Here is a 12370-nt window from a genome sequence, read left to right on the forward strand (position 1 = left end):
ATATTTTGTCCAGCGTAAGCAGCATGTTTTTTTCCACATTATGAAATATGTATGTAGCCAATTACAAGACAATAGTAAAAAGGCAAAAAACATGAACGCAAATTCTAATATTTTATAGAAACCACTATACGTTTAAGCAGACAGGCCTATGGTTTACCTGTTTCCTTAAATCCTGAGCCGATCTAAGATGACTGTGGTGGTTGTTAGCAGCGAGCCCTTTGGCATGTGAGCCCGTGTTAGAAGCAGGTTGGTGATAAGCAGCGGCAGACTCTCTCCGGCTCTCGGCTTTGTGATAGCTGGTCTTCTCTTTCCTTGGTGTGGCCTCTTTGCTTTTGTGTCTATGAGAAGTATATTTGTCCTTCGATGATTTGCATGAGCCGTTAAAAACTAAAGGGTAACATAAAAAAAAAAAAAAAAGTTAAAATGTATGGAACAACGATCACAGCTGTAATATACTGTAATATACAATATGCATTCATAGGTAGTTTATAAATGTCATAAGATAACTAATTGAACAATGTCTCAGGATCTGCTGACATGAATCCAATGGGTATAGAGATGTTACAGGCAATCATGTGAGATTTTTTAAATAATTATAACTAAAATAACTGTGTTATGCATTATGGGAAGTCATAGGTATGGAGCTGTTCCTCCATAGAAGCAATGATACTAGCAGAGAATATATCTGTAATACAAACGCATATTGAATTGCATGGACTTGGTCTGCTTCTGTATGAGCAACACACACACACACACACACCTCTCTGCACAATATTCTAAAAATACAGGTTAAGGAACCCTAATCCTAAAAAGAAAGCTAAAAGAAAATAGAAGATAACTTGGTCTACTGTATTTGTCAGTCTGTAGTATTTTCTGCAGAAGGAGTTTGGTAGAAATTGTGCGGAGAGCAGAGTGGGTTAATTTCCTGAATGCCCGACCCACCATCGTTTACAGGGTCTATAAAACAGCTCAATAATTGTGCAGCCTTTTCCTATATTCAGCAATCAGGTGTCCGGCAGCGGATTATCTTTTGACGTGTTTAAAGTCAACAATCAGCCAACGAGTGAGCGTTTGCATCTGCTGATCGCTGGCTCTATCACAGGGGAGATATCTGTCCGATTTGTCATGTAATCTGAGTAATAGGGCCTTAACAGGCAAGGCTAATGCTGCGTTTACACGGAACGATTATTGTTCGGATTTTGAGTGATAATCGGCTCGTGTAAACAAAGCGAACAATCATACGACGAGCGGGAAACGTTCATTGTGATTTTTCAACATGTTCTCAAATGGTCGTTAAAAATCCGCTCCGTGTAAACGCAGCATTAGCCAGAGGGGCAGGGTTTATTCCTCCTGAACACTTAAATTATTTGCTGGGTTATTTCTCCCTTCTTTTGTAGATTTTTCAGGTCACATGCTCCTTTAATGCATTGGTAACATGTCTGTACTCCATTTGCTGGAAATTTGTTTCTGGCAAATCAACTGGTGCCAGAGATGTGTAATTTACTTCTATTTACTTCAGGTCTTTTAGTACTTATCAGCTGCTGTATGCCCTGCAGGAAGTTGTATATTCTTTCCAGTCTGACACAATGCTGTCTGCTGCCACCTCTGTCCATGACAGGAACTGACCAGAGCAGGTGGTTTGCTATGGGGTGTTGCTACTGCTCTGGACACTTCCTGACATGGGAAAAGGTGGCAGCAGACAGCATTGTGTTAGACTGGAAAGAATACACCACTTCCTGCAGGGCATACAACAGCTGATAAGTACAGGAAGACTTGAGATTTTTAAATAGAAGTAAATTACAAATAAAAAATATAATGCAACAGTTAAACCTTGTCACCCATATTGGTTGAGATGGGAAAAGCCCTTGCCAGCGTGCCATGGGTACTCCGCAGCATATATATATAACATACCCTTTGGGCCAACAATCTAATATATATGAGGTGGAGCACCCAGCCTCTGGCCTGACAGCTGATGTCATGAAAAAAAGTCTGGCAGCAAATATCCCGGTTAGCATAGTATGCTTATGGCAGAGCTGGGAGAAAGCTCTATGTGCCAAAGGAGACAACTGTGAGCATGGGAATGTGCCCTATCTGTTGATGCACTAATGTAATGTACCAGTAGAGGGTAAAATAAATACACAGAAATTACAATTCAGTGTTTGTTCCTATTCTCTGCATACAAAATGTTCAAAATTGAGAGAATGTGACTTCTGTATCACACAACCAGAATAATGACATACAAGACTTTACATAGCACAGCTCTATTCCCACACGAACTATCAAGTTAAGTGGGAATGTGACACGCGGAGAGCTCAAGTGAGGTCATCGCAAAACAAGGAATGAAGCCTTCAGCATAGTTCAGACAGGCAGGAGATCAGCTGAACAGCAGGCAGCCAAAGAGCAGAATTATTTCAAGACACTAATGAGATTTTATATATATACAGGATGTGCCAAAGTAGATCCAGATAGAAAAAAAATGTGGATATTAAGATAGCAAGTGATGCACGTACAGCTGCACAAATACATCTCCATCACTGTCATAAAACCATCATTATGTCATATAATGAGTTCTGGGACAGGAGAAAAAAGGCAAGGCCAAACATCAAGCAAGCCCAGCCATGGCTGATCAGAGGGAGACACAGCTGCCACTAAGCGGCCTAGCACCAGCAGGCACAAGGATCAAGGCTTCTCTGCCATTTTGTAGCAGAGGCTGCTGGTTGTATTCCTCCATAAAATACACTGTGTACAGATATTTATGCCTTGGGATGTTCTATATACTGGATATATTGTATATTGAAATCTGATCTAAAATCAACAATACTGAGCATTCAGCATAAACTGAATGGGGGCACATGCATGAGAAAACACTGAATTTCTGGCCAAGATCCCATTCTGTCAGCAAAAAGTGTCAGCCTCGCAAATGATCCTTTCTAACCATGCGACAGAGGAGTAGATAGGAAAGAATAACTACAGGATAAACACTGATGTCATGTTCTCTTAGCCCTGGAATAAAGTGGATGATTCATCCTAATGACGTGCTAATTCACCAGTCCCAGATGGTGACTTTATCTATTGGGTTAGTAAGATGGTGGGGAAATTGTAGATGAGACTATATGTGATTGCTAGGGCACGTCCTATATATGAGAGACAAGAAGGCAGACATCAGCTTTACAACAAAACCATAGGGCTGGTGTGAAGACTGCAGAGGAAGTTCCCCCGCGTCTATGGCTTGTACACTGCAACGAGCCAACAGGAAGGAGCTCTAGACATGGTCACAGTATCACACACACACAGTGAACCACACAATAATAAATACACTCCTGTGTCAGATTCCCACCATATAGGAACAGCAAATCTCACAGCAGGTCCTCTCATCTGGTCTTCACAAGCAAAGGGGACATTACTACTAGCATTCTAGTATATGTACCCAGAATATCGCTTAGTATGCCATGACATTCATGGCTCTATGCAGTGGTCTAGGGCTGCTCATATGGCCCATGTGTACGGAGAGTCCAATATAGTCTAATAAATTATATATACTGTATATATATTCATATTTTCTTCCAGAAACAGCACTTCTCTTGTTCTAAGTTTGGATGTTGGTTATGCAGCTGTTTTTCCAAGAAAATAGCTATGCTTTGTTAAATCTTGAATAACCCCAGAAATAAAGCCAGAAATAATCCAAAACAACCAAGAACATCTAAAAACATCCCATTTTAGATTACATGATTACATAAACACTTAAAAGCCTTGTTTTTAGGATTGAGCCACCAAAACTGGAACTTATGGCAAGTATGGAGGTGGAAAGGCTTTGTGTTTTGACCCTGGGCTGTCTCCCATAGACTGGTATATAGGAAGTACTGAACATGAGAAGAAAAGAAAACCCAGGAAGTAAGGCACAGAACCAGACATAATGGCTAAAATAATACTCCAATGAGTGTGGTGACTGCATCTCCTGCCAGAAGTAGAGAAATGACAGAGGGGATGGTGGGCAGAACAGGTCATTTAGGATTGTCTATCAAGAGAAGATGCCATCATATAAGGGAAATCTAGAATTGTGGGGCACAAACAGTGCAGTGAGCACAACATGTATCCATCAGGTCCTTTACGGCTGACAAGGCTCAAGTCTACTCCACAGCTGACGACAAAGCTCCATCCACTGCTGAACCTAACTATTTCTATGATGGTATTTACTGGAGCCGATAACCTACAGATACCAGTTGTAATTTACCTATTTACGTCTGTTTTATCTTGTGTCGATGACAGGACACTCACTTCTGACTGTTAAACCACAAAACACTATCAACTAGAGGCAGGCCTTCAACATGCACGGTGCCTTAAGAACCAAGGCGGAAAATAACACACACATGTTCATCATCTAAGAAAGCACTTCAGGATATATATTTTCATAGTGCAGCATAGGTTATTATTAGAGCATAATGTAGAGGTTCTTGTGTATGTGTGCTGTGTACCTAAGGTACCATGGAGTGACGGGAGAATGAGGCTACCAAACATAACCAGGAACAGTGGTAGACACATTGAGATACATTGCATATATCGGAGATCTGGAATACTTTGTAAAGTATTGTCAAGTAAATGAACAATAGATCATGATAAATTAGTAACACAAAATCAAATGCTCCAGCAAGTATGACAGGAGAGTGTCAGAGTGTGAACATCTCCTTCTCACATAGCCAGCAGCGTAACACACACCTTTTACACTTATTTGGTGCACAGTAAATTAAGTGCGACACCTTACTGTGCAAGCATGCAGCATTTACCCCTTAGACATCGTCTCCTTCAATTTATGCCTAATGTTATTTGACAGTTTCTTGTGGTAATTAATATACCATGTGCTTTATAGGGGACATGCAAGCTAGAAACATTTTTAACCACAGCTCCAAAAAAAGGCAAACCAAAAGGAACTAATATCAATGAAAGTGAATTCCAGTATGTTTTAGAATTATAAAAATGTATCCAAACAAAATTAACTGCAGTAAAGTGTGCACTTAGCACAGATTCTTCCAATAATACTACTGGATAGATGGACAGGCTCGAGGATAGCAACTTTTACTCTGTTATTGGATGGGATATTGTTATGGGATATCCTCAAAAGATGTCCTGTTGGTGAGACCTGACAACTGGAATTGAGAAGCACTGAGTCCGAGTCTGGGTGTTTAGTTCCCAATAGATCATTTGAACCAGCCTGGAGAAGTGCACAATTTCCCCCCCCCCCCAGATTTGCACATAACCTAAACAGACTCCTAATGTAAGTCTATGGGACTGTCACACAGAGAGAGCTCAGATAGAAGTGCTTAGACACATGCTTTTCACTACTTGTTCTAGCAATTGATAAACAAAAAACAAATGTTTTAACCCCTTCAGGACCAGTCTAGAAAATGTTTTAAGGACCAGAACCCATTTTTTAAATCTGACCTCTCTTACTTTATGTGGCTATAGTTCTGTGATGCTTATAACTTATTCGCAGGTTTATTCATGTGATAATTTTATTGCCAGCGTTGTTACGCACGCAGAGATACCAAATGTGTGTCCTTTTTTTTCATGTATTATTGCATTAGGGGCTATGGGGATTATGTGTGTATTGCACTTCATTTATTTTTATATTTCTGTGATCTATACTCCGTCTAACCTGCTGATAGCCCCTTATAGCGCCCATGACACTATGTAAAAAAGTATCAGAAAGTTAGATTCATCTAACCTGCTGATAGTTCCACTTTAATTATTTTTGCAGATACTTAAATTTATCAAACTTGCCTCCTGGTCTGGCTGGAGTATGCATGGCTATAATGTAGAAGCTAAATTAATGTATTTGCAAAAATATTCAACCTGATAAACCCTACAAGTTTTACTATGTTAGTTGAAATGGAAATGCCCTTTTAATGCTGGACCCCGCCGAATCTCATGTGGGAAAAGTGCATTACAAATGTTTATGCATAATAATACTAACCATGTCCATTGATAACATGCTTCTGCGCTTTGCCTTTCCGAGGTGTAGAGTGGCATGAGGATGAAGTGTTAGTGGTGGTCATTTTTGTGTCCTCAAACTCTGCATCATCATCTTCAACATCTTCTTCATCTTGAGAGCTTCCAAAGTATGCCATGCTAGTTGGTAACGCTGGAGAACCTTTGTATAAGAGAAAAGTCATTATTTTACTAGTATACATGCAATACATGTCCTGTTAATATACTAAGATCATAAGCATCTATCCAAAACCAATTCCATTATAGGTTTGGTCCACATAGATAATTCAATAGATTTTCGGTTGTTTTTCTAGACTAGTATCCCACTAGGTCCTAAAATCAGTATATATTCCATAAAAATCACTGGCTTTTAATGCTTCCTTTTACTGTAAAAAGCTGAATCGAATAAACCGCTGATAGTTGTTTTAAGTCCTGACAGCAGGAAGTCCACACTGAATTACACTCTATCTATCTATCTATCTTTATAAAGGATAGTATAAACCCCCAAAATATATATTAGGTGGTTTGCACTATAAATAGAAAGATTAATAAAAGATTAACGGAATCTGGGTACAAAAAATACCATAACAAAACATATCCACTGATTACTGTAAAACTGGCACTGACATGTTGCCAACTACATTATAAAGCATATGCAACTACATTTAGAAGGAAAGAATCCATGTAACAGCAAGACTAAAGGGATTATCATCGCTCTTTTCACGGATAATTTGCAAGTAAGACAATAGAGCCCCAACTGTCTGAATGAGTACACATGTACGTGTTAGTAAGGAGAACAAATGTAACTCACATCATGTCCCTGAGGACTCTTGTGCCAGAAACTGATCATGTGGGCATCTTGCGTACCCTACCCTAATGGTCCTTTTACATGGAACGATTATCGTTCGAATTTGCACAATAACGTTTGAATTCGAATGATAATCGTACGTGTAAAGGCAGCGAACGATCAAACGATGAGCGAGAAATCGTTCATTTTGATCTTTCAACATGTTCTCAAATCATCGTTGGTCGTTCGCAAAAAATGTGCAGAACGTTCCGTGTAAACAGTCTTTTACCGATTTAACCTATGTGCGAGATAGGCTTAAGCGATCGCAAAACGATTTTTCCGTACGATATATCATTTTGTCTAAACACTGATTGTTATAAAAAAAATTGTTACTTCGAGATCGTTAATCGTGCGATTGGGCGAATTATCGCTCCGTGTAGAAGTACCATTAGGCATGGCTGACTATGAATGACTATTTGTGGCCTATCAATAACTCATTCCTAAGACGTTTTCAATCAGTGTTTCCAAGCTCATCTATAATTTCCAGCTACAGCTCAATTGTTCGTCATTATCTCACAGCTGCAGATTAAAAACCTAAGCCAAACAATGCATATGTACTAATGTCCATGCTGCCAATGAGATACACTTTCTAGCCCTTATCCATTAAAAGTTTTTTAGAAAAAGATTTATTACTTCATAACATAACTTCATTAAAATAATTAAATTTAATTTTCCATTTATACACCAATCCTTGTTGACTGGCATCAGTAAGGGGTGTCACAGGCCTCCCAACTTTTGTGTTGGGAACTGCAAGCCCTAGTCTCCTGTGGTCTGCTCTCATCCAGTGATACTTGATCTGGAAAAACTATATGCCATTAATAAAAAATAATATGTTGTCATTGGTTTGAGGTGTGTTCCACGAAGGCAGAATGTGGGGATTCCATATTCTTTTGCCAAGGGTTGTAGGAGGTCATGTCTGAACTAGGGCAAGGAAAAAAAAAAGTAGATGTCTTGAATGCCAAGTGGCTTATTTCTATATTCCCCCTTGATCATCAGAAACTTAGCAAAGTTTAGAGTGTTTTTCTGGCAAACTAATCTTGTGCTTAGTTAAAACTGCATAATGGCATCAGGATTCGTATATAAAAGTTATTTAGTTGTTCTTCACAACTTTATATGTAATCTTATCTAGTACATAGCAAACACTGGTGGTTCTAGTTTGATAACCATAAAAGCTTATTATACATATGCAATAGTGTCTGACGATAAGGTTATATAAATGTGCTGAGGTTTTATATTTGCACTGCAATCAAAAATAATCCAATGTAACATCGCTGCCAGTGCACTGCCAAAACCTGTTAGGATGTGGGTCATCAGGCCGACCAGATCGCTGCACCTACAAGGTTTGTGCATTCTGTTCTTTGTGAACTACGCCTCCAATGATACACGGCCAGGCAGTGACTGTAACAGCATGTGCTGTGAGCGGCCTGAATCTTGGTATAAACTGTTTTTTCTCTATCACAGCTACAAGCACTCCTCGTTCCAGACTAATTTCAGGACATTTAGAGAGCTGATGAAATAATTCAAGTCTTGGAGTAGGCTGCTGGATTAACTGTAAGCATTGAAAATGCCTGCCGCTTGCCAAAAGAGCATTTCATTATTTTTTCCAGTATTAGCTGGCAGCGTGTCAGCCATGTTTATGTTAGTAGAAAACATATGTTTTTATCTGGACTTTTAAATGTAGCAATTTCTGAGTATGGGACACTGAGGCTTAAATCTCTTATTCCAGCCGATTAGATTAATAAACTCAATATGACGTCAGCAAATCCTTGGTGTGATCACATAACTGGACTCTGACACCGTATTGATTTGCTGGGTGACTCTTAGGCTGGAGAGGAGTAGGGTCCTCAACAATGAAGTGTTGACAGCCAGAGCCAAATGTATGATCCCAATTGGTTACTTTGTAACTCCAGGACTGCAAACTGCTGGTTATACAGCCATGACAGCAGCCAAGTGAACTAAATAGATTCCGTAAACTGGAACAAAACAGGAAGCATTAGAATACCATCATTATTAATACATGGGATGGGAACACAATAATTACTGTTACTTTACAAGTGCACTAAGGGAAAATTATATGGTATTTGAAGGTACAGAAGAAAATAAACCTGCACATTTCCCTGTGCATAACCTACAACATGCATAAATTCTGCAGGCAATGTCACTTGTCATCTAACACTGTAGTCTGTTCAGTCCATATTTGTCACTCCCTTTAAATCATAAGAATGGAAAGCTTCCAGGAACGTCAACTACATGCAACAATACTCATATGTGCATGCTTTATATTTTAGAAAGGTATCAATCATCTTTCTGTAACTTATGGAAAGAAAACTTGTTGCAGTATAGGACTTTGTAACCCACAAAATGCAATCGCATATTTTACAGACCAATGCCTCATTCACACTTGCATTATTGTATTTCTTTTTATTTTGTATAAAAAAATAAATAAAAATAAAACAAAGCCCATTTACTGTAAATGGAACCAAATCAGCCGGATTGGGCTTATTTGGTTCCCGGCATTACTGTATACAGCTGCGATGCAGCTCTCGGCACGTACCGGCCGGGGCTGCAGCCGCAGCTTTGTAGGGGAGAAAATGACGTTTTAATTATTGGGCGTGCAGCAGTCAGAGGCGGGCAGGTGATCTGGGCGGCTCTCCGCCATGTGTAGTCACCGCTTTCTGCCTGTCTGCGCATTCAGTGGGGATAATTGACAGGCAGAGAGGCCATAACAGGAGAAAATACAAATGGGTAAAAAGCTGTGAATTTTAAACTTAAAGGGGAACTCCAGATAAGAAAAACTTGTTTTCTATTAAAAGTACATTAATAATTATATAGATGTGTCTATACAATGTATTACCATATCTGTGCGGTTCTGCCACACTGGTAGCTGATTCAAATCCAGGAAGTGAAGAAAAACGGCTTCTGTGCCAATTCACATTGTCTCCTGCTCCCACTGCTCTCCCAACTTAGGAGACAAATATTCCATGCCTCTGTCTCACATTGTGTGTGTTTTCTGAGGACAGGCTGATGATGCAGACAGGGGGCAGGGCATGGCGTCACAGGAGGCTTGGCTGGATCCCCCAATCCCCTAAATGATTCACCATCTCTGACCAGCCAGAAGCAGGTGCAGCACTAATTTAACTGATTGTGATGGGTGGGGGACTGATGATCAGCTGAGGGAAAGCATTGCATTCTGGGAACTGATCAACCAGGAAGGATAGAAACACAAAAACAGAACAACCCCCCCCCCCCCCAAACAAATGGATTTTTGGTAGTTTCAAAACTTGGATAGACAGGTGAGTAATGCTATAGGCTTCTGCAGAAGTTTCATTTTTTTAACCTCTACCTGGAGTTCCCCTTTAACACACAGACCAATATAGAGCCAATACAGACAAAAGTTTCTATATTAATTCATCAGTACTTCCATACTGCAACACAAGACTTCTAGAAAAGCGTGGATGAGACCCAAGACATTATTCACACAATGTAGATTCTGTGCGTTTAAGAATTCTGCATTTCTTTTCCAACCAAAACCCGGATTGGCACCAGTGCTACATTGTCTACACTCTACACTTTTTATACCTCTGAGATATGCTGCACTGCTTATGGTGGTAAATAGCTATTCTGTACATTGCGTATGGCGTCACACAGAGGCTGTACAGCTGTGTAATAGGGAGCCATTTAGTTGAGTGCATACAATCTCATACATTAGTTCTGTCGTGCTTTTAGACTATTAGCTATATATTTTTACATTAACTTTGTTGCATTTGTCATACCACCGTGTTAAACTTTTTATATTCTATTGAAACTTGATGATCATTAAACTATGTGTGTGCAATAACCAAACAATCAGCCTAATGAACACTTAAAGTAATACAGTCACCCCTCTTAATCTTGCTTCATTTCATCAGTGGACAGGGTCACTTAGGCAAAGTTCACGAGAGTTGGGCCTCCTCTTACTGCCTTGAAGCCCCACCTAGCTGACCCTGTCCACCGGTGAAATAAAGCGATTTTAAAGCAGGAAGAAGATACAGACAGGTTTTATACAGTTATGTATTAAATATACAGCATTTAAGCTTGTGGGTGGTACAGAGAACCACACAGAGTAAGGGGGGTAATAGTGTCATTTTAAAGGTGCCTATACGCTTTATACTAGTAAATCGGCCGAACATGCCCCTGGTGTATGACTCTCCATCAACAGGCCTGATGGATTTTCACTGCCAAGACCTTTTGTTCTCATTCTCGTATAGAAAATCTAGTGCCAGAGCAGTCTGGCTGTGGCCTATCCCTCTGCTCACCATAGTGCGCACAGGAAGGTTTGTCTATGCCAGGAGAGATAGCAGTTGGCTAAAAAGTTGACAATTAATGAAGGTGTTCAGACCCCAGAACTGTCAATCCATGTCATAAGCTTCAGCTAGGTTAGATATTGTATGTGTAATGTGTCAACCTAAATTAACAAATAAAGCTATATCACATTTAGCCTTGTATTCAAGGCCTTGTATTCATAGCCTTGTATTTAGCCTTGTATTCAAGTTATTATGAAAGGACCTTACCTCGAAGACACAAAAATGTCAGGAAATCCTCCGTCTTGGGCTTGCGTTTGGAGAGGTCAGATATTTGAGTAACTGGAGGGGGTAGCAATGGCTCCACAATTTTAATGGGGGTTGTGCTCGGACTGTTTGGCTGGGATTGGGCAAATTTTCTTTGTGCTTGCAGCCTTGGCCTGAAAAACAAAAGAAATCAAATTAATATTCAGGACATTTACAGTGAAACCTTGACTTAGAAGCATAATGCGTTCTGGGAACGTGCTTGTAATCTAAATCACTCTTGTATCAAGACAAATTGTTCCATAAGAAGTAATTAAAAAGCAGGTAATTAGTTCCACAACCCAAAAATAAGGTAGGTTAGCGCTCAGTAAAGAAGGGGTTCATCGGTTAACTCTTTCTCCACACACAACTACCCAAGTGGCTGCAAACCTACTGGTGCTGATACCCACTGATACTAGTGCCGACTCCTTGGTTCAGCTATCAGTGAAAGGGTTAATTCAGGGGTTAGAGGGAAGCAGTGGCTTACACCATCCAGCTCCACGTGTAGGCAGGATGGCGGTGACATGTGTGCAGTAGTGGCGGGAGATGTACAAACAAAGCCCAGGGGAGTTGAAGCATTCACTGCCTAGGTTATGCCTGTGCACACAGGATCTAGAAGGGAGCCACAGCCCCACTGACAATCGGTCCTCCAGCAGCTTGGAGAGGAGATATGGCCAAGCTGCTCGCTTCCACAGGAGGATCTCTGCAGATCTACAAGGTCCCTAATATGGACAGGCAAGTAGCAATGTGTGTGGGTGGGTGGTGGGGGGCTTGAAATAAGAAATCTTGCTCGTTTACAGAGTTACAATTTTTTTTAAATTGTTAGCTTGTCTTGCAAAACTTACATAGTTACATAGTTAATACGGTTGAAAAAAGACACATGTCCATCAAGTTCAACCAAGGAGGGGATGGATACAGGGAAGGGGGAGGGGTGATAGGTTCTATACATATGCATTTA

The 12370-nt window shown here is 40.2% G+C and overlaps 1 protein-coding gene across 1 annotated transcript in view; it reads right to left on the bottom strand.

Annotated features, from left to right (window-relative positions):
* Positions 1-12370, bottom strand: part of JARID2 (jumonji and AT-rich interaction domain containing 2) — a 126419-nt gene that overhangs the window by 37049 nt on the left and 77000 nt on the right. Inside the window, exons 4-6 of the mRNA XM_069957990.1 lie at positions 11380-11549; positions 5969-6145; positions 158-387 (exon numbers count right to left, since the gene is read on the bottom strand). Coding sequence (XP_069814091.1) covers positions 158-387; positions 5969-6145; positions 11380-11549 — 577 coding nt within the window. The remainder of the gene's footprint in view (positions 1-157; positions 388-5968; positions 6146-11379; positions 11550-12370) is intronic.

The sequence above is a fragment of the Dendropsophus ebraccatus genome, chromosome 2 (genome assembly GCF_027789765.1).
Source record: "Dendropsophus ebraccatus isolate aDenEbr1 chromosome 2, aDenEbr1.pat, whole genome shotgun sequence".
Classification (NCBI taxonomy): Eukaryota; Metazoa; Chordata; class Amphibia; order Anura; family Hylidae; genus Dendropsophus; species Dendropsophus ebraccatus.